Raw genomic sequence first — 19,861 nt, forward strand, 5'->3', positions numbered from 1 at the left:
TGATTGTATGTGTGTGTGTGTGGAGTTGCTTTTTTTTCTTGCACCAGACGGAGGTGGCTGGTATGTTTAGATTGAGCAGTTTTTTACGATTTATTGGGAAAGAAATTGCCGTGCCCGCATCTGTTGATCTTGCGCTCCTGCGTAAAATTCTTTGCCCGACGATTCAGCCTTCGGAGCTTGTTTCTTTTGCTCCCGAAGCAGCAGTTCTTGTGCGAAGAATGAATGTCCCTCAGGCGGTAAACATTCTTGAGCTTTTCTCACGAAACGGTGTGCGTCACGAGGATCTGATGTTGGCCGGCTTCTGGAACGTGTTCAAAGCTGAACGGCCATTGCTCTCTGGGAATGAGGCGGCTGGGTTGATGCAGGATTTTGCTGCTTGCACGGCGACATGTTTCCGACTGGTGTTTCAGGAGGGATTTGTGCATGACCCGCAATTATTGGCCATTGCATTTGGAAGATGTGTTGAATGTGCTCCCCATTTGCCCTTTCGTGGGATCGTCGACGCCTACGAGGGCATTCAACTTTTTGGTCGCAGGTACTTTAGCCTCGCCGAGGTGGCGTTGTACTCGGGCGGGGCAGATGATGATCCACAGGCACTAGACTCTATCAAGGAGCCTTCATCCTCTACCGTCCTGTCTAGCCAGCCCAATCTTGTGGATGTTCTTTGTGGGGAGCTGGAATCTCGGTTGCGGTTGGTGGTAGATGAACGGTGCGAACAAGACACCTCCTATGTGGTGCGGTTATTGCAGGCGTTGTCCGCTGTGGGAATTATGGATGCCAATGTCTTCTTGTCTATCCGAAAGGTGATTGAATTCACGAAAATAACTACTAAAACTTTTTTGGACATATTAATAAGCGTCCATGGAATTCATACCCGCGTCATTGATGTTTTGGATCACGAGGGAGATGATGAGTGGCTGCGTTCTGAGCGTTCGACACTGGTGAGGGTGCTAACCGACAAACTTCTTGCACGGAACCTCTTTATTGATCGTCGCCGATGCGACCCGCAGTTCGTCTTGAGATTGCGGCAGCTATTTGAAGTGTATCCCGCCCTGGCCGATGACGCACCGCGTCTGTGGGACGCCGTCCGTGTGGTCCGTGTGGCACACAAGCACGCGACGCGTCCGAACGAGAAGAAACATCGTCTCGGGGGCGCCCTGTTTAAGAGTGAGTATGCCGTGAAGGTGAAGCCTATCATCCCCGATCGGTCAGAAGCCGAGCGGTTTGTTCCACCCCAGTTTAAGAATTGGAGTAGTCCCGCGGTGAAAAATTTTCGTCATCAGGGACCGGCAACACCGCAGAAGATGGGCTTTGGCACGCGCCGGATATCGAAGAACTACATCAAGGAAAAACGGAGGAAGTTTGCCCCTGCTGTCTGGTGAGCTGCTCTCTCTCTCTCTCTCACGGCACAAGAAAAGGGGGAGAGGGAAAGAGTGACAAAAACAACAACTCACACATAAGAAAAAAAAAAGAAAGTTATGGGAGGATTTTCTCCTTTCCTTGAGGTGGTACCGCCGACCATTTTGTTGGAACGACGTTGTTGTGGTGGTTCCTGTCGAATGCCGAAATGATTTTTTTTTGTTCTCATCCAAGTTTCTTTTACACAAGCATCAGGAAAAGGAGGGAAAAGAACGTCCCAAAAGTTTAGGGAGATGGGCTCTAATAGACGCACTTGTGGCAAACCAAAAGGTGGTGGTGATGCTGAAGATGACGGCGACTGTGACGGCGGGGAAAGCGGAGGAGCAACGCGGGGATCGAAGTCTTTACCTCTTTCTGTGATTCCCAAGAGCTCGTCATCCAAGGCCGTGCAGCCCAGGAAACTGCCTCCGCTTGCAATGGGCCCACCTTGCCAATTGTTGGCTTGGCCTGCAAAACAGAAACGTATAGCGGGGGTATCTAGGGCCCCTCTTGCACTGCAGCTGGAGGCTTTTATTAGGAGAGAGCATCAGCTGTACCTTCACGAGCACCGTCAGTGTACACATGCCGATACACTGCACATTGTGAGAGAGGCATTTTCGGTTTTAACTGAACATTTTATGGAATACAGAGGTGTCCTTTCGTTTATTCGAGAGGAATACGAAGCCACGGTTGACGAAGCAACAAATGAGCTAAGACGCTTACGAACGCTTAATCTTGAAGCTGAGAGCGACCGTAGTTTTTATGTAATGGAGCTCATGAGGCAACGTGAAGGCTTTACCACAGTTATTAGTAATCAACAGGCGCAGCTACAGGCCAATCAGGGACTGATTCTCTCCTTGCGAGATCAGGTGGCAACACTTGAGAAATCTAACAGCGAGTTGGTTACTGAATTGAGAGTTAAGGGGAAAGAGTTGGAGGAGATGACGACGACGTCGAAACTCTTGGCAAACAGTATGATCGAAGAGGCGGCACGTAATTCACAGATCTTGCAAGTTCACAGGTCTGATGAACGGGAGTTGGGTCGGCTGAATGCCCAAGTAAATTTGCTAAAAGAGAAACTGGATGAGTCGGATAAGCGTTTTAATGCGCTTTTGCGGCAGGTGATGTTTGAGAATCCGGTGCTGACAAGAAGGGACGAATCTAATGGAGAAAATTTTAATGAGGCCCAATTGCCATTAAATAGTGAGGCCAAAAAGGATACAAAGGAGACGGATCAGTCGGTTGTTGCTCTTCAACGTCGTATTGACGACTTGCTTTTGGCTTACGAGCAGTTGAAACAACAGACGACGGGATCCAAAGTTTCTTCTACGACGGAGTATGGTGAGGTTTTGAGAAGCGGGGAGAGCTCATGCCCTCCGCAGGATTCAGGGGTGATTGTTATGGATCATGTGAACTCTTCTAGTAAACTTATTCGATCATGGTTACGGGAGGAAAATCTGACCGAGAGGGAAGTTGATGCCATGGACTACCTGCTTCCTCCAGGGAAATGCGAAGAGGATCCACTATCCTTCTTGAAGATATGCCATCCTGTTCGTAACCTTCGCATGAAAAAGAGGATTGTGATAAGTATGCTTCGTGAATTTTGGTCATCTCGTCAGACTAACCTTCATTTTTCGTTGAAATCCTATTTTATGGAGTGGCTGCGCAAAAAAGTAGGACCAGGGAAGGTTGCAGAGGAAGTTGGATTGAATATTTTTTCTGTGTGTCAAAGGAACTTTGACGATCCCGAATGCCGCGCCGCGTTGTTAACTTTTCGTTCATTTCTACCAGAGGATGTGGTTTTGACTTGGCAAAAGGACATCAAGGGTTTGGAAAATGCGTGCCGTGCATCCCCCCGCGTTGTGAATGATACCATTCAAACAGCGCTTGTTGAAAATGCCATAAGGGTAATCATGCCCGAGAAGAGTTATGTGCATATGTTAGAGCTTCGGTTGTATCTTTGGCGTGTGAGTAAGGGCTTGGAAAAGGTACCAGTAGACATGCTTTTTAATGAAAGTAGTCATTTTACTTACATACTGAGGAAACAATTTCTCTATGAAGTAGAGGAATTTACGCTGCAAGTTGTTGAGGCCATCCGATCGCTATCGGAGGACTCAACAACTGTAAGTCTGCAGGATATAACGGGGGCCATCAGCAATTTGGACAGGGGTATTCCTAGAGGGACGCTGCACCGACTCGTGGCGGAGGCAACCCAGCTGACGGCGATGGATGTTGCGACAGCGGATGCAAACTTTCGAGTGAGGCTCCAAACAGTTTTGCATCGTTTCCGCAGTTCCGTACTGCTTCGGAGAGCAACACCCCCCTTGGGTGATGATCCCACGTTTGGTCGCCGGAAGAGCAATGGTGATGATGATGGTATGAGGTTTATTCCGCCTCGGGCTGATAGTGTCAATTAAGAATTGGGAATGTTGGGGGAGAATCATTCTGGTTGATTGTCCCGTCTTCTCACATTCAAATTTTTTTTTTTCTTTGGGTACTATTTTTCTTGCGATATGGGAGCTTTGCTCTCATAAATATATTTATATATGTGTGTATATTGTGATTCCGCGTCTGGTTGAGGCGACCACTGTTACTCCCCACTGTGTCTGCCTTGTCTTTTTTGGAATTCCGTTGCTTGTGGACCTTTATATTTTTTTGCTGTTATTGTTGTTGTTTTTTTTATTATTTATTTTGCTTTCTTGTTCTTTTTTTTTTTTTTGTTAGTGTGGTTAAAGGTATTCATATACACATCCATATCATTTATTAATTTTATTCCCGTCTTTTTTTTTTTACCGTGTTGCCCTTCTCATGGCAGGCGCGTTCAGTCTTTTTATCGTCATCCTGCTGAGTGCCAACGCCGCTATGGGTATTTTGGGACAAGTAACGGTGAGTAAGAAAACCGACACGAAAACTGTCGGCGGTACTGGCAGTCCTACGGTTTCTGAAAATATCCACAGTATCTCTGTCTCTGCCTCTGTCTCTATCTCTGTCCCCGGCTCCGTTTCGCGTAGTATTACTTTGACCCCATCGCATCCAAATGACGACAGCAGTAGTGCGAGTTCTGAATCCGCAAGTTCTTCTTCTTCTTCTTCTTCTTCTTCTTCTTCGCAGTCGGATGAGGGCTCTCTTGTTGTCTATTTTCATGTCATGAACAAATCCCTCACCCCTGCCGAACTCAAGGAATTGCTACGCCGGAGTCTGTGGCAAAACGAAAGCGTGGAAATGGGGCCCGGCAATGTGTTTTCTGAAAATTGGATCCAACTTTCCTTTGGGTTGTTGTCGAAAGCCAAAGAGGCGTACTTGGCTGCCAATAATGGCGGACTTCCCGGTGTGAAAGGTGCAAGTTACGTGGCTCCAGAAACACCATCCGAGAAGAAATCCAAAGTTGTTGTTATTTCGGTGGTGGTGGTGGTTTTGATTGGGCTGGCCATCTTGATTCTGTTGGGAGTCCTGCTATACTGCCGGTACTTCCGGGAAAAGGAGTGGATTTTGGGCCGCTATGACGAGGATTATGCGATGAACTCCGTGACGACCCCGGTAAACCTTAACGAGTTACTTTTAACGAATCTTGCGGTCGACGGCAGAAATAGTCAAGACACAAAGTCTCAAGCTCGACGTGGCAAAATTTAAAGAAACATATAGCAGCTTTACTCCTCCTTTTTTTTTTTTTTTATCGTCCATTTACATTTTTTCTCATGGGTTACGTTTTTCTTACTGAAATCCTTCCAAAAATGAAGGGCAGGCAAAAAAAAGAATTACTCAACAGCGCCACATGGAAGCATCCAAAGGAAAAAAAAAAAAAACAAGGCAGGAGTTAAGGCATCTATCATTATTAGAAGCATCTCATCCCTTTTTATGGGGATTTTTGCATGCTTTTTTTTACCGTTATTATTATTATTATTATTATTATTGTTATTTTCACGAGGGTATCTCTTAAATTTGTATCTTTTTATTTTTGTTTTTTTTTCTATTCTGTGACTTTTTTTCTATTGGCGATGTGCTGTACTCTTTGTTGCTGTCCCTACCGTTTGTTTCGCTTGGGGTGGGTGATGGTGCATCATTTCTATTGATGGGGATTTGAAAAAAATCTCATGCCTTTACCTCTACACTCACCTTGTCTATTTTATTTTTATTTTTTACTATATATATATATATATCTTTGGGGGCGCGTGTGGGGTAAAAAAAACGCAAAAAAACTCAAAATTAGGGGCGTTTTGATTCTGTTGAGCGCCTCGGACGCTGTTATTTCTGTAGTTGTTACTTGAGTTCAAATAAATGAAACGTGGCGTCCTGGCGTTCTGTGCCGCCGCCCCGGCAGCTGCCCGGTGTGCACTTACCGGCAGGAGAGTGGAGGACTGGGAGGCGCACAACCGTACCTTTGAGATGCGAGTTTTTGAGCTGCTCAAGAACCGTTTGGCCTCTCCGACGGAGCCGCTGCCGGCAAATCAAGTATACGTAACCATAGCGAACCCATGTCGTCTCATTGACGAGTTTAATTTTGCTAAAACTACACGAAGGATGGATCGTCTGCGGATTTCCCTTGGTTTTTTGCGGCGCCACAACGTGCTTCTTCATGGTTTGTTGTTTTACGTGAAGGAAACAAAAACGTGGAACACCACGGCGGGGTTTGGGCGACTGGCTCTATTCGGCGAGAGTCTACTTCGTCACGAGGTTCGTGCCCGCACGCTTCGGCTGTTTCCATCCATAGATTCCGTGACTTACGCCTCACTGACTGCCTCGAGCATTATGCCCGGTTGAGATGGGAGCCACTGGGGTAAGACCGCGACTAAGAGCTAGCGTTTGTGCCATAGTTTCTCACAAAGGCCACGGAAATCAGGCTTTTTTTTTTTTTTTTTTTTTTTTTTTGGGAGGGGGTACTATTTCTCTTGCGATATGGGAGCTTTGCTCTCATACATATATTTATATATGTGTGTATATTGTGTTTCCGCGTCTGGTTGAGGCGACCACTGTTACTCCCCACTTCGTCTGCTTTGTCTTTTTTGGAATTCCGTTGCTTGTGGACCTCTTTTTTTTTTTTTTCTTTATTACTATTAGTGTGGTTGCAGGTATCCATATACATATCCATATCATTTATTACTTTTTTACCGTTTTTTTTTTTTTTTTTTACCGTGTTGCCCTTCTCATGGCAGGCGCGTTCAGTCTTTTTATCGTCATCCTGCTGAGTGCCAACGCCGCTATGGGTATTTTGGGACAAGTAACGGTGAGTAAGAAAACCGACACGAAACCTGTCGACGGTACTGGCAGTCCTACGGTTTCTGAAAATATCCACAGTATCTCTGTCTCTGCCTCTGCCTCTGTCTCTGTCCCGGGCTCCGTTTCGCGTAGTATTACTTTGACCCCATCGCATCCAAAAGACGACAGCAGTAGTGCGAGTTCTGAATCCGCTACTTCTTCTTCTTCTTCTTCGCAGTCGGATGAGGGCTCCCTTGTTGTCTATTTTCATATCATAAACAAATCCCTCACCCCTACCAAACTCAAGGATTTGCTACGCTGGAGTCTGTGGCAAAACGAAAGCGTGGAAATGGGGCCCGGCAATGTGTTTTCTGAAAATTGGATCCAACTTTCCTTTGGGTTGTCGTCGAAAGCCAAAGAGGCGTACTTGGCTGCCAATAATGGCGAACTTCTCGGTGTGAAAGGTGCAAGTTACGTGGCTCCAGAAATACCATCCGAGAAGAAATCCAAAGTTGTCGTTATTTTGGTGGTGGTTGTGGTTTTGGTTGCGCTGGCCATCTTGATTCTGTTGGGGGTGCTGCTATACTGCCGGTACTTCCGGGAAAAGGAGTGGATTTTGGGCCGCTATGACGAGGATTATGCGATGAACTCCGTGACAACCCCGGTGAACCTTAACGAATTACTTTTAACGAATCTTGCGGTCGACGGCAGAAATAGTCAAGACACCAAGTCTCAAGCTCGACGTAGCAAAATTTAAAGAAATATGTAGCAGCTTTATCCCTTCCTTTTTTTTTTTTTTTTTCACCCTCCCTTTTTTTTCTTCTTTATCGTCCATTTACATTTTTTCTCATGGGTTGCGTTTGTCCTACTGAAATCCTTCCAAAAATGAAGGGCAGGCAAAAAAGATTTACTCAACAACACCACACGGAGGCATCCAAAGGAAAAAAAAACAAAAACAAAACAAAGCAGGAGTTAAGGCATCTATCATTATTAGAAGCATCTCATCCCTTTTTATGAGGATTGTTGCATGCTTTTTTTTTACCGTTATTATCATTATTATTTTCACGAGGGTATCCCTTAAATTTGTATCTTTTTATTTCGGTCTTTTTCTATTCAGTGACTTTTTTTCCATTGGCGATGTGCTGTACTTTTTGTTGCTGCCCCTACCGTTTGTTTTGCTTGGGGTGGGTGATGGTGCATCGTTTCTATTGGTGGGGATTTGAAAAAATCTCATGCCTTTGCCTCTACACTCACGTTAGTTTATTTATTTATTTTTTTCTGTTGGTTTTGTCGTTTACTATACATATATATGTATATCTTTGGGGGCGCGTGTGGGATAAAAAAACGCAAAAAAACTCAAAATTAGGGGCATTTTGATTCTGTTGAGAGCCTCGGACGCTGTTAGTTGTGTAGTTGTTACTTGAGTTCAAATAAATGAAACGTGGCGTCCTGGCGTTCTGTGTCGCCGCCCCGGCAGCTGCCCGGTGTGCACTTACCGGCAGGAGAGTGGAGGACTGGGAGGCGCACAACCGTACCTTTGAGATGCGAGTTTTTGAGCTGCTCAAGAACCGTCTGGCCTCTCCGACGGAGCCGCTGCCGGCGAATCAAGTATACGTAACCATAGCGAACCCATGTCGTCTCATTGACGAGTTTAATTTTGCTAAAACTACACGAAGGATGGATCGTCTGCGGATTTCTCTTGGTTTTTTGCGGCGCCACAATGTGCTTCTTCATGGTTTGTTGTTTTACGTGAAGGAAACAAAAACTTGGAACACCACGGCGGGGTTTGGGCGACTGGCTCTATTCGGCGAGAGTCTTCTTCGTCATGAGGTTCGTGCCCGTACGCTTCGGCTGTTTCCATCCATAGATTCCGCGACTTACGCCTCACTGACCGCCTCCATACTGAATGAAGATGCATTATGCGCCATTTTCGACCGGTTGATGATGAAGTCTCTTGTTGGAGCTAAGCCTGAGGGTAAGGACCGCGACTGGTCTTTAACAAAAGAGCAGCGCAGTAGCATGTTGTGTGCCATTGTAGGTGAAATGAGTTGGTTCTCTTCTCGAACAAAGGCCACGGATAGGACACATAACAATGCACTTTTCCCACCATCTGATGCACTCATTCTTCATGTGTTGTGTTGCCACGTATTGGAGTCTCTGCCGGCGGAGCTTATTTACACCGTTGTGGAACCACGTGTTCATCGCCTCAAGGAGGTTTGGGTCAATGAACCAATGTCTATTCCATCACAGATGCATTTAAAACCCAGAACAATTAACGCCTTGTCTTTGTCTTTGGTGAAAAAGCCTATTTCTGAAGAGGAACGTCTTCGGAAGGTGGCAGCTCAGGCCGCCACTGTGTGTTTCCCTTCTCTTTCTTCCGAACCTGTTATCGGGAGCTTTATATCAAAAATGAAGCCGCGTTGGAACTATAAACGTTTTGATGAACGACGATATCAAATACTGGGAGATGACAAGCGCTGCTTTTTGCCTCTGTTTTCTTCGCCAACGCCCAGGGATTCTGGTGCATGTGTAGTCGTGACGCTGACGGATGAAAGACGGAGGGAGCTAGTTTCCCCAGCGTTTAAGCCTGGCGAAGAGTAGCGCGCCGAAAGGCACTGAGTGACGGGGTTGGCGTTGTTTCTCCCTCCGCCGTCGCAAGAGAAGGGAAAAGACCATTGATTGAGTTAACTATTTCTGTTCTACATGCCAGGGATATATATATATATAGTTGTATCAAGGCGTGTATATATTATCTCCTCTGTTTTGTTTTACTATAATTCTTTTTTCTTCTTCTTTTGCTTTTCTTTTAGTACAAAGTATTTTTTTTCTTTTTTGTTTTGTTTTTTTTTGTTTTTTTTTTTGTATTATATTGGTTGGGTGTCATTTACATTGGCTTAGAAGATGTTTGACGCAGACGCGTCACCCGAACGACCCGTTTCCCCTGTCAGCTCCGCCTCCACTGCAGAGGTGACGGCAGGACACGATGTTTCCACGATCAACCGCACGTTGGATGGTTCTTTCATTCATGATGACGGTCATCTGATGGAATACGGCTCGAAGCACTGGATACGTGTGACGCAGTTGGACCCGAACACGACAAGTAAATCACTAAAGTACATGTTCTATCCGTATGGAGGCGATGAGGCATTTGTTTTATGGGACAATGGAGTTGTGGGATATGTCGGTTTTGAGAATAAATATATGGCCGATCTTGGAGTGGAGAAGATGGATGCCTTTATCCCCTGTCGTCAGACACAGGCTCTGTGCGTTACTCGTGTAACACTGGAGGATGTCCTGATTGCGAAGAGTACAGCTTATTCTCAAAAGGGTCTTGTACCGTTGCTCTACTCGGACTGCCCTGTTCATTTTATTACCCAGTTCATTGAATTACACAGGCAGCCCTGCTGTTGCGCTGCCGAGTTGGTGGAAGAAATAAGGAGAGCCCCTCGGCCTGTATTGTCACGCGTTTTGTCTGCCTTGACGGAATTAAGGTCGAATTGGATTTACCTGGAGGAATTTCGTGAGGCTCTTGTAAAACAACTCTTGCGGCATATTGTTAAGGATGATTCAACGGAACTCGGAGCGAACTGTGGCACCTTCTTGGGTGAACTGTTTGTTATGGGATTGCTGACTGGGGACCCGTTTTATTTGGCGTCCCGTATTCTCCAGCGGGGTGTACATTGCACATCCCAGATTGATAACATCTGCCGTATTGCTCATGTTTGTGCTTCCATGCCATTTCCAATCTCCAAGGCATCTTTTTGGGCTCTTGTTGGGCAGATGACAATGAATGTCTCTGATCCCCTTCGCGCTGCTCTTCGTGATAATATGCGGCAATTTCAGCAGAGCATGGAGCTGTTCCCCTCTGTTCAATCCGTCATACCAAAAAACAGTTGGTCGTTTGCAAAGGAGAATAATGGTTCACGTCTTTCATCGGAGTCCAAATCACGCACTCTGTACATATCTCATCTCCCTCCTCTTCTACCACAGCAGACCCTCATGGAGTTGCTTTCAATGTGTGGTGTGGTGAACAAGGTCCGTGTATGTCGTGGTAGTGGCTATACTACCCTCTTTGCTTTTGTGGAAATGTCAACTGCGCGGGAGGCGAGAGCGACTCTGCGCCTCAACCGGATGAACCTTCTAGGGTGCAGCATCCGTGTGCAGATTGCACGCAATTCGATTCAAGATACTCAGAGTGAAGACGCTATCGTTGATACCGATGGAACTGTGAAACGCGGTTGCCTATTCAGCCAACACGGGCGTTCTTTGGCGGTCGCAGCGGCGGCTGGTGAAAAATGTATCAGTATATGAAATGATTTTTGTATCCATAGAGAAATACCTGCGGAGAAATTTAAACTTCTCTCTAGCTAGTTATAGAAGAAACACGTGTATTTTTTTATTTTATCTTTGTTGGCCTTCTTTTTATTACTTTTTTTTTTTTTTTTTCGTTGTTTCTTTGTTTTTTTTTTGGCTAACATATTTTTTTTTTTTTGTCGGTCGGCTTTTCGCCGTTTTGTGTCTTGTATGACGGGCACACCGACCGGCTGCACGTATTCTTCCCGCTCTTTTTGTTTAACGTCCATTTATAGAACATTTGTCATTTTTTTCATATCAAAATCCATACAGTATTCATATACATGTTGTTGGTGAGTGAGACGATTTTTTTATTTATCACTCCATCATTTCCCCATGGCAGACACACGTGTGCACTTACGCGCGAAAGAAAACAAAAAAAAAAAAAAAAAAAGGAAGTAAGCACAGAAGGGCAAACTGGTATGAAGTGCAAAGTGACACCATACGTCACCTTCAACTGCTACTCGGAATTATTTCACTCACCCACTCAATCAAAAGCCGCTCAAAAGTGTACGCATATTTGAAATAAGAAGAAGATGGCGGCAGGAATTGGTGGAAGGGGAAGCGGTGAAAAGAAAAAAAAAGGCTTTTTTTTTTTTTTTTTTGCACAATCCCTTCCCCTCCTGTGAATACAAATATAATTACAGTGCAGGAAAAGCAAAAAAAAAAAAAAAAGTGGAAAGCGAGGGAGAGAGGCACTGCAGCTTGTTGGATTTTAGAGTGCGGGTAATTGTGATTGCCATATCGCTGCATTTGATATTTGTGCCAGGGAATTTTCTCATATTAACAAACCTATTTTTTTTTTATTTATTGTTGTTGTGTTTTTAATGGGCACGCCCACAAAGCCAGGATGCTCAGGGTTCCGACAAGGTGGATATGTTCATCTTCACCGGCGGCCCTCGTGCAAGTTAACGATGGCCCTGTGGCCCTCTGCTGTATTATCGCCGCACAACATGAGGCCGCTTCGTGGGAATTTGAATTCCCAATTACGATATCGCATCAGCATGCTGTTAGACTTACAGCACAGGACTTTTCGTCTGTGGAGACGCACAATATTTGTTTTTTGAACGATGCCTCTTCCAGAAAACGACGCTTTGTGGAATCACCACCTGCCATTGCGGGGAATTGGGACGTCCTCCAAATTCAGACACCAATGAATACTTATTTTGCAAAGACCATTATATTAGAGGGACCGCGAGTAAGTCTTCGGGGGTTTTTGGATCGCCTCTTTGCAAGCATGATTGGCCACTATGTTATTGTTGGCTGCGAGATTGAGACTGAGAATGGAAGATATCGCGTGAATTCTGTTGAGCTTCAAAGTGGGTACTGTGGGTTAGCGTTGGTATGTGGAACGACACGTGTGAAACTTAACCACAAACCTGCCGTTTCCCGTCATTTATTTAGTCGGCTAATAGGTTTGGACGAACAGGTGCGCGAGGTGGGTGCGGTAATTCGAACTATGGAAAGGCGTCCTGGAAGTTGGATTGGCGTGCGTTTATATGCTCCCGAAGGTTGTGGGGCCTTGGCGCTGGTCCGACAATGTTCAGCTGAGAGTCACGCGGCACTTGTGCATTGGTCACCGACAGGCATTTGGAGTCAAAAGGGGGATCTGTGGGGGGCGAATCTTGTGATACTGTGTATTCACTGCATGGATGCGATGTTTCCTTTATCTGAGGATGCTTTGGCAAAGCTGACAGCGCGAGCTCTTCTTCATGATATTGGCAAGCTGACATCCAAACGCAATGGAGCGAGAGCTGCTGTTGTACTGTTAGGAATTACTTCCAATAGCGCGTCAGAGGCAGTGGATTCTCTTTTTACCGTGAAAATAACATTGGATTTGCCAGACGTCTACACACGGGCTGCCCTTTTAGCGCACGTGCGCGGGGGTGAGGATAAGGAATACATGGATGAGGCTCAGACGCTTGTGGGGTTCTCCAGTGCAGCTGTTCTCGAAGTTGCTCAAAATCCCCCTCGTGGATACAGGCCACCAATCAAGGCACTGCATTGGTCGGAAATTGGCGGTCTGAAAAATGTGAAGGAACGATTGCGCTCTGCTTTAATACTCCCACGACTTCGACCGGAGCTCTTTGCACGGTTTGGTGTTGTGCCACCCCGTGGAATTCTTTTGTACGGTCCACCTGGTTGTGCAAAGACGAGTCTGGTGAAGGCCATGTGCTCGGAGGGATATTTTTCATTTATTTATCTGGACTCAGCCACACTTATTAGCGCATTTGTCGGTGAATCGGAACGACAATTAAGGGAAGTCTTTCGAAAGGCGGCTCGGCAGACACCTTGCATTGTCTTCTTTGACGAGGTGGAGGTATTAGGTGGTAAACGGGGTGCGGGGTCACACGACAACGATCAATCACGCTTGCTTTCAACTTTATTGACGGAGATGGATGGGTTTTCCTCTTCAAGTGGCGTGTGTTTTGTGGGGGCTACCAATAAACCCCATCTCATTGATATTGCCTTACTTCGGCCTGGTCGGTTTGACTACTTGTTGTACGTCCCCCTTCCATCGAGGGATGATCGCCAAGAGATTCTTTCACGCTCCCTTGCAGGTACTTCCGCAGATGTTGATGCACTGGCGGATGCTACGGAGGGATTTAGTGGCGCCGATCTCACATCATTATCGTCGGAGGTTTTGCTGGAATTGCTGGAGGGACCGGGGGAGAACAAGAAGGAGGGCAATTATACCAGTGATGGGGGCCCTGAACCAAGTTGCCTCCATGACGCCAAGGCCATCACTGATCTTTTTCTTGCACGAGTAAAAACGTTTTATAAAACGGCGTACGACGTGGCGGAGATTGAGAAATTTCACGGAGACTTTGCTTCATTATGTGGCGCTGTGTAGCGTTTCGCGATTGGCGAGGGTGAGGAAGTAAATATATTTTTTTAATTGACGTATATAAATGTATATGTATATTCTGTTTTTGATTTTGAGATTTTTTTTTTTTTTTTTATTAACCAAAAAAAAATTTTTTTTTCTTTTTCTTTTTTTTTTTTTTTTTTCTGGTGTCGTGCGGTGGTTTGTCTTTTTTTTGAACGCTTCAGGCTTTCAATGGATGTGACGGATTATGTTTTTTTTGGGAGTGACAAAAATCATTTTATAACCGTAGACCTTCCTCACTTACTCATGTGTCGGACAGCGCTGGCGGCGCTGAAGGGGAGTGACACACAGTATGCTTGCTCCGAGATGCTTCACTGGGATGAATACCGGGAAATTTTTGGGGTATATGAGGGAACGGGTAAAATGTTGGATTTTTTCCTTAGAAGGACCGCTGCGCCGTTTTCAGGACATCGGTTTAAGTTGGAGAAAGGCAATTTCATTGTAAAAGCGTATTCTGTGGCTTTGGATCCCTCTTTCAGTGGAGCCCCTGTGCAGAGCTTCTGCTCAGAAATGGAACACTGGGATGAATTTCGGGAAGCAAACAACATCCGGGACGGCGTTCAGTCTATGAGAACGTTGTTCTATCCTCAAGTATTCTCTGGGTACGATATTTTTATGTTGGATAAAAAAGGGAAATTGGTCTTCGCGAAGATGATGTCCATTACGGCCTCGCGTGGGAATTTTGGTAAAGATACGCAGACGCTATGCACGGAAATGATTCACTGGGATGATTTCCAAACAGCGTGCGGCATTGTTCCAAATCCGAGATTGGAGACCGTTTTTAAAAAGAGTTGAGGACTACAGAACAACCCGCTCCACAGCATTGCCACCACACCTGGAACTGCGATGTTGGTTCGATTACAAAGGTACATTTTATTTCGTTGTTGGATTGTTGTTTCACACTGTATATATACGTTTATTTATTCATTTTTTCCTATGCTCTCTAATAATGTTTTTTTTTTATTATTTTTTTACTATTGCTTTGAAATAGGTATTGTTCGTTTTTTGTTGTCGTTTTTTGTAGCCCCTGATGAACTCAGGATTTGCAGGGGGCGGTTTTGGTCAGGCGACTCAAGGAGCTGCTGGTGGATTTGGTCAGCAAGCAGGTTTTGGCCAAGGTACACCTAGAGGCACTGCTGGCGGCTTCGGTCAGAATACTGGGACAACAGGAGGTGGATTTGGTCAAACTGCACAACCGGTGGATTTGGTCAGCCAGCAGGCGGCTTTGGTCAGCAGGCAGGCGGCTTTGGTCACGCAGGCACCGGTGGCTTTGGCCAGCAGGCAGGCGGCTTTGGTCAGCAAGCAGGCGGCTTTGGCCAGGCAGCGGGTCGAGGTACTGCTGGCGGCTTCGGTCAGAATACTGGGACAACAGGAGGTGGATTTGGTCAAACTGCAGCAACCGGTGGATTTGGTCAGCAGGCAGGCGGCCTTGGCCAGCAGGCAGGCGGCTTTGGCCAGCAGGCAGGCGGCTTTGGCCAGCAGGCAGGCGGCTTTGGCCAGCAGGCAGGCGGTTTTGGTCAGCAGGCAGGCGGCTTTGGTCAGGCAGCGGGTCGAGGCGCTGCTGGCGGCTTCGGTCAGAATACTGGGACAACAGGAGGTGGATTTGGTCAAACTGCAGCAACCGGTGGATTCGGTCAGCAAGCAGGCGGCCTTGGACAACAGGCAGGTGGCTTTGGTCAACTGCAGCAGCCGGTGGATTTGGTCAGCAAGCAGGCGGCTTCGGTCAGCAAGCAGGTGGCTTTGGTCAGCAGGCAGGAGGTTTTGGTCAGGCAGCGGGTCGAGGCACTGCTGGCGGCTTCGGCCAGAATACTGGGACAACAGGAGGTGGATTTGGTCAGACAGGTGCCACGGGTGGATTTGGTCAGCAAGCAGGCGGCTTCGGTCAGCAGGCAGCCGGCTTTGGTCAGCAGGCAGGAGGTTTTGGTCAGGCAGCGGGTCGAGGCACTGCTGGCGGCTTCGGCCAGAATACTGGGACAACAGGAGGTGGATTTGGTCAAACTGCAGCAGCCGGTGGATTTGGTCAGCAAGCAGGCGGCTTCGGTCAGCAGGCAGGAGGTTTTGGTCAGGCAGCGGGTCGAGGCACTGCTGGCGGCTTCGGTCAGAATACTGGGACAACAGGAGGTGGATTTGGTCAGACAGGTGCCACAAGCGGTGGATTTGGTCAGCAAGCAGGCGGCTTCGGTCAGCAGGCAGGCGGCTTTGGTCAGCAGGCAGGAGGTTTTGGTCAGGCAGCGGGTCGAGGCACTGCTGGCGGCTTCGGCCAGAATACTGGGACAACAGGAGGTGGATTTGGTCAGACAGGTGCCACGGGTGGATTTGGTCAGCAAGCAGGCGGCTTCGGTCAGCAAGCAGGCGGCTTCGGTCAGCAGGCAGGCGGCTTTGGTCAGCAGGCAGGAGGTTTTGGTCAGGCAGCGGGTCGAGGCACTGCTGGCGGCTTCGGTCAGAATACTGGGACAACAGGAGGTGGATTTGGTCAGACAGGTGCCACGGGTGGATTTGGTCAGCAAGCAGGCGGCTTCGGTCAATCAGCGGCTACTGGGACTGGATTTGGTCAAGTTGCTGCTGGCGGCTTCGGTGCGCCTTCAGGTGGCTTCGGTCAGGCCACAGGAACAAATGTGACGGGTTCGGGCGCAAGTTTTCCCGCTAACGTTATGCCTTTTATTAATTTACCAGATTTTGCGGAAAAACCGTATGGTAATGTGTTGCTTTTTGCACCAGATGAAGAACCGAGGAAACACGTGGCGGCTCCTCCCACAGCAGGTGCTTCCTCGGTTGTAATAATTCCAGCATCGATGTCACGATACCAGCAGAAGATGAGGATCGGTCCCACAGCGCCCGATGCAAGTGTCATCCTCAAGCAAACTCCCGCCTCTTTTTCAGTTCATGGCCTTTCAGATGTTGCCCTACGTGAACTAATCACTTCTCCCCGAGTAACTTTGGGGCTGCCGGATGCTGAGAAAGGTGCTGCCTCTTCAACAACTCCCAAAGCATTATTGGGAACAACTGTGCTAAACACGCCTGAGTTTGCATCCCACGTACCTGTTTGCTCGAGTAGTGACTATATTCTGGATCCACCTTTGAAAGTTCTACAGGAATTCACTGTTCAACAATTGCAAACTGTACATGATTTCAGTGTTTACAGGCGTGATGGGAAATGCTCTGTACATTTCCTTGAGCCTGTAAATCTTGTTCGCTGCGATATATCTGAAGTCGTAGCCCTTCGTCCAACTGGGGAGGTACAGTTTTATCCTGGCGTTGATGCACCTCCTCCGCTCGGTCATGGAATCCATGTCCCTGTTCGTGTGACAGTAAATGGTGTCGTTGCGACAACATCTGAAGAGCTTCGCAACCGCTGCCGCAGAGATGGGTCGGTGTTTGAGTCATACAACGAGGAAACAGGAAGGTGGGTGTACACGACTAACGTAGATGCCGATGCCGTTGTTAATGGAACCGTGGAGCTGGATGACGGATTTGTACCGGAAATTGAGCCAATATCCACGTACGGTGATTCTTCAGATGGCGCAGTACATACACCAGGATCTTTTGAAACCAGTGGTTGCTCTCGTCAGGTGACACCCACGTCAGCTTTTCTTCATGTGAAACCTGTGGCCCCTGTTTCCCTCACTCAACTTCCCAATCGAACGGATCAGACATCAACACTTCCAAGGCGTACCCGCGAGGTAACTATTTATGCTCAAGCGACGGTTCCAACCGTGTGCGATAAGTGCGAACCAAGAATGGATTTCAAGCTACCATACGAGCTTCCTGATACTCATGAGACTACACCCCGCGAAAGAAAGGGAGAGCTGAGCATTGGAGGACACCAAATAAAAAGGCATGATCCAGTGTATGTTGTGAAAAAGACAGATTCGAAGATGTACGAGATGAACAGAAGCCTTGTTTCAAAAAGCACTATGGCAAGCCTGGGTCGAAGCTTTCGATGTGGCTGGCAGCATTATGGACTTATTGCGGTTCCCTGCTTTGCGTGGCTCCGTGACGGAACAGAATGCCGGCGCATGGATGAGGAGGTGCCCGGGGCGAGGGTTTCAGTTGTGAATCCTTTTTTTGCTCATGCAACAAGTAAACACTATTTGCAGAGCTGCGCCATATCCGTACTTCGGGCAGTCTGTCGATACCTTCAGCTTGTTGAGGGAAGTTCGGATAAGCAAGGCAATTATCAGCTTTTTGCTGTGAATCTATGCCGTGAAAGTAGTAGTGTTTCTCTATCAACGGAGAAGCTACGTGAGCTTGTTGCTGCAATTGATGCGTTACGATGTGAACGGCCTTCTCCTTTGGAAGCTTCAACAGCACGACAGGCGAAAACCCTGTTGAGTCTTCTTGATTCCCTCTATGGGCTTCCTGAGGCTGACAAGGCAGAAGGGAATGCGATTGCCGAAAAGCGTTATCTCACGCAACTGCGAAGGAGGAATCTCAATGCTTGGCTTAAGGACGAATTGGGATTTATGGATAATTGGACAGAGGAAACAGTTGAGATGAATTCCACTCAAAGACTGCTCTTTAAGCTACTTTGCCACAAATTGCGAGAAGCCGCCTTTATTGCAAAGGATGAAGGGAACAAAGACCTATTTCGTGTACTGGGAATATGTGGCGACGGAAATCAGTTCGGTAGTTATGTGGCAGCCGCCGATACAAACCGAATGAGTGCTGAACCTGATGTTCGTGATCGTGTTGTTGCTTTACTGTCTGGTGTTGTTGAGCCTTTTATTTCCCATCCACGCTATGAGCGGTCAGAAAACGGGGAGGTTGTCAGCATGATTCCGTTAAACGCAACATGGAAACAATTACTAGGCGTTTTTGCCTTTTATGGGTGCTCGGCGGATACTTCTGCGGAGGACATCATCGGCGCATTTCTTGAGCGCTTGCGTGCACCATCCTCTCGCCAAGAGAATGCGTACCCGCCGTACGCGGAACATGTGACGCCAGATATGCTGCACACAACTCGTGGGAGGGATTTTGTTGCCCGAGGCGATGAGCTACAGGACGCGGCATTAAGTATATTGGAGGGTTTTGCATTCGGTACCGCCCCTGCGGCAAGTGCATTGCACCCACATTCCTCAAGTTACTGCGCGACTGATCATCTGTCACCATTTCTCATCCTTCTCTCTGTTCGGGCGATGAAAATAAACCGGCCAGACAATTACAGAGATGCCGAAACGAAGGCGCTTCTTGGTTTTGCGGCAACCCTCGAGTGCCTTGCAGATTCGTGGTTTTGGGCTCTGTTGCCCCTTCACATGATAGAAGACTTAAATAGTAGGTCTCTTGCGGTGAAAAATTTTCTTTGCCGAAACGTGTATCGATACAAGAAGGGCAGCTACGGGAGTAATGCCGATTTCAAGCGTCTTGTGGAGCTTTTCAAGTTAGACATGTCGTTACTCAATCCAAAAGAGCCACCCGTGGAATTTCCATTCGAGAAACCGATGAATGCCCCCAGCATTCGCACCCACACCTCTCTCTGCGAGGCGCTTGAGAGATTTGGCCGGAACTTTTCCAAGGAATAGAATTGTTTGTAAATAGGACCAACCCCAACTAAAAGATAAAAATTAAAAAAAAAAAAAAAAGGAAAGCGATATAAGTAAAAGGAAAAAAGAAAAGGGAATAAATGCAATTCATGATCAAGGTGATGACTGACGTTACGCAAGCCGCCAACAGAGGCTCCAGAGCTATGGTTTGGGGAATAAACAGTCCTTTAACTATGTTGGGAGTTGCCGCTATGATGATGATTTTAATGATGGTCCCCGGCCATAACGAGAGGGACGCTCTTTTGTTGTTGTTGTTATTGTTGTTGTACTTCCTCCCCACTTACTCCTGTAATGACTGCAAGTGATCTGGGAGTAACCCTGCCCTTTTTTTCTTCTTGAAGGGTGAGGGGAGGGGGAAAAGAGGCAGCGCGGTAGAGAAAAAAAAAAAAAGAAGGAAGGAGGGAAGGGTTGGAGCAGCTTGCGTGATTGTTTTCTTCTTTTGACTGGAGGAAAAAAGGGAAGGAAAAGAAAAAAAAACGACTTTCAC

General features: G+C 47.1%; 8 protein-coding genes and 2 pseudogenes across 8 annotated transcripts, besides 34 other annotated features; all 10 read left to right on the forward strand.

Moving 5' to 3' along the window:
* Positions 1–1,324: part of a sequence feature (areas merged during assembly that could not be assigned to a particular haplotype. This can correspond to areas where the two haplotypes were merged or to regions with more than two copies in the genome that were merged during assembly.) that runs on past the window's edge.
* Tc00.1047053506925.340 (hypothetical protein, conserved) lies at positions 63–1,382 on the forward strand (the record flags this gene model as incomplete). The annotated part of the gene is made up of 1 exon (XM_816488.1): positions 63–1,382. The coding sequence occupies one exon, from the start codon at positions 63–65 to the stop codon at positions 1,380–1,382; it is 1,320 nt and encodes a 439-aa protein (XP_821581.1).
* Positions 1,325–1,621: a sequence feature (areas merged during assembly that could not be assigned to a particular haplotype. This can correspond to areas where the two haplotypes were merged or to regions with more than two copies in the genome that were merged during assembly.).
* Positions 1,622–3,828: a sequence feature (areas merged during assembly that could not be assigned to a particular haplotype. This can correspond to areas where the two haplotypes were merged or to regions with more than two copies in the genome that were merged during assembly.).
* On the forward strand, positions 1,653–3,815 carry Tc00.1047053506925.350 (hypothetical protein, conserved; the record flags this gene model as incomplete). Its single annotated transcript, XM_816489.1, has 1 exon — positions 1,653–3,815. The coding sequence occupies one exon, from the start codon at positions 1,653–1,655 to the stop codon at positions 3,813–3,815; it is 2,163 nt and encodes a 720-aa protein (XP_821582.1).
* Positions 3,829–4,376: a sequence feature (haploid, non-Esmeraldo-like haplotype).
* Positions 4,072–4,117: a sequence feature (T-rich).
* On the forward strand, positions 4,207–5,028 carry Tc00.1047053506925.360 (uncharacterized protein; the record flags this gene model as incomplete). The annotated part of the gene is made up of 1 exon (XM_816490.1): positions 4,207–5,028. One exon carries the CDS (start codon positions 4,207–4,209, stop codon positions 5,026–5,028), a length of 822 nt encoding a protein of 273 aa, XP_821583.1.
* Positions 4,358–4,403: a microsatellite.
* Positions 4,377–6,137: a sequence feature (heterozygous, non-Esmeraldo-like haplotype).
* Positions 4,473–4,505: a microsatellite.
* Positions 5,284–5,315: a microsatellite.
* Positions 5,518–5,555: a sequence feature (AT_rich).
* On the forward strand, positions 5,674–6,144 carry Tc00.1047053506925.370 (annotated as a pseudogene).
* Positions 6,138–6,710: a sequence feature (haploid, non-Esmeraldo-like haplotype).
* Positions 6,238–6,264: a microsatellite.
* Positions 6,542–7,348, forward strand: Tc00.1047053506925.380 (uncharacterized protein; the record flags this gene model as incomplete). Its single annotated transcript, XM_816491.1, has 1 exon — positions 6,542–7,348. The coding sequence occupies one exon, from the start codon at positions 6,542–6,544 to the stop codon at positions 7,346–7,348; it is 807 nt and encodes a 268-aa protein (XP_821584.1).
* Positions 6,693–6,724: a microsatellite.
* Positions 6,711–7,177: a sequence feature (heterozygous, Esmeraldo-like haplotype).
* Positions 7,178–7,817: a sequence feature (areas merged during assembly that could not be assigned to a particular haplotype. This can correspond to areas where the two haplotypes were merged or to regions with more than two copies in the genome that were merged during assembly.).
* Positions 7,373–7,417: a sequence feature (T-rich).
* Positions 7,818–8,538: a sequence feature (heterozygous, Esmeraldo-like haplotype).
* Tc00.1047053506925.390 (MP44, putative) lies at positions 8,026–9,192 on the forward strand (the record flags this gene model as incomplete). Its single annotated transcript, XM_816492.1, has 1 exon — positions 8,026–9,192. One exon carries the CDS (start codon positions 8,026–8,028, stop codon positions 9,190–9,192), a length of 1,167 nt encoding a protein of 388 aa, XP_821585.1.
* Positions 8,539–13,141: a sequence feature (areas merged during assembly that could not be assigned to a particular haplotype. This can correspond to areas where the two haplotypes were merged or to regions with more than two copies in the genome that were merged during assembly.).
* Positions 9,411–9,452: a microsatellite.
* On the forward strand, positions 9,493–10,902 carry Tc00.1047053506925.400 (hypothetical protein, conserved; the record flags this gene model as incomplete). The annotated part of the gene is made up of 1 exon (XM_816493.1): positions 9,493–10,902. The coding sequence occupies one exon, from the start codon at positions 9,493–9,495 to the stop codon at positions 10,900–10,902; it is 1,410 nt and encodes a 469-aa protein (XP_821586.1).
* Positions 11,008–11,060: a sequence feature (T-rich).
* Positions 11,311–11,338: a microsatellite.
* Tc00.1047053506925.410 (ATPase, putative) lies at positions 11,795–13,798 on the forward strand (the record flags this gene model as incomplete). The annotated part of the gene is made up of 1 exon (XM_816494.1): positions 11,795–13,798. One exon carries the CDS (start codon positions 11,795–11,797, stop codon positions 13,796–13,798), a length of 2,004 nt encoding a protein of 667 aa, XP_821587.1.
* Positions 13,142–13,246: a sequence feature (areas merged during assembly that could not be assigned to a particular haplotype. This can correspond to areas where the two haplotypes were merged or to regions with more than two copies in the genome that were merged during assembly.).
* Positions 13,247–14,958: a sequence feature (areas merged during assembly that could not be assigned to a particular haplotype. This can correspond to areas where the two haplotypes were merged or to regions with more than two copies in the genome that were merged during assembly.).
* Positions 13,889–13,911: a sequence feature (AT_rich).
* Positions 13,923–13,956: a microsatellite.
* Positions 14,006–14,629, forward strand: Tc00.1047053506925.420 (hypothetical protein, conserved; the record flags this gene model as incomplete). Its single annotated transcript, XM_816495.1, has 1 exon — positions 14,006–14,629. The coding sequence occupies one exon, from the start codon at positions 14,006–14,008 to the stop codon at positions 14,627–14,629; it is 624 nt and encodes a 207-aa protein (XP_821588.1).
* Positions 14,779–14,808: a sequence feature (AT_rich).
* Positions 14,959–15,061: a sequence feature (areas merged during assembly that could not be assigned to a particular haplotype. This can correspond to areas where the two haplotypes were merged or to regions with more than two copies in the genome that were merged during assembly.).
* Positions 15,062–16,100: a sequence feature (areas merged during assembly that could not be assigned to a particular haplotype. This can correspond to areas where the two haplotypes were merged or to regions with more than two copies in the genome that were merged during assembly.).
* Positions 15,250–15,366: a microsatellite.
* Positions 16,101–16,358: a sequence feature (haploid, Esmeraldo-like haplotype).
* Tc00.1047053506925.440 lies at positions 16,318–19,353 on the forward strand (annotated as a pseudogene).
* Positions 16,359–19,861: part of a sequence feature (areas merged during assembly that could not be assigned to a particular haplotype. This can correspond to areas where the two haplotypes were merged or to regions with more than two copies in the genome that were merged during assembly.) that runs on past the window's edge.
* Positions 19,384–19,455: a sequence feature (A-rich).
* Positions 19,617–19,641: a microsatellite.
* Positions 19,825–19,861: part of a sequence feature (A-rich) that runs on past the window's edge.

Source organism: Trypanosoma cruzi, genomic scaffold (assembly GCF_000209065.1).
Source record: "Trypanosoma cruzi strain CL Brener 1047053517123 genomic scaffold, whole genome shotgun sequence".
Taxonomy (NCBI): Eukaryota; Euglenozoa; class Kinetoplastea; order Trypanosomatida; family Trypanosomatidae; genus Trypanosoma; species Trypanosoma cruzi.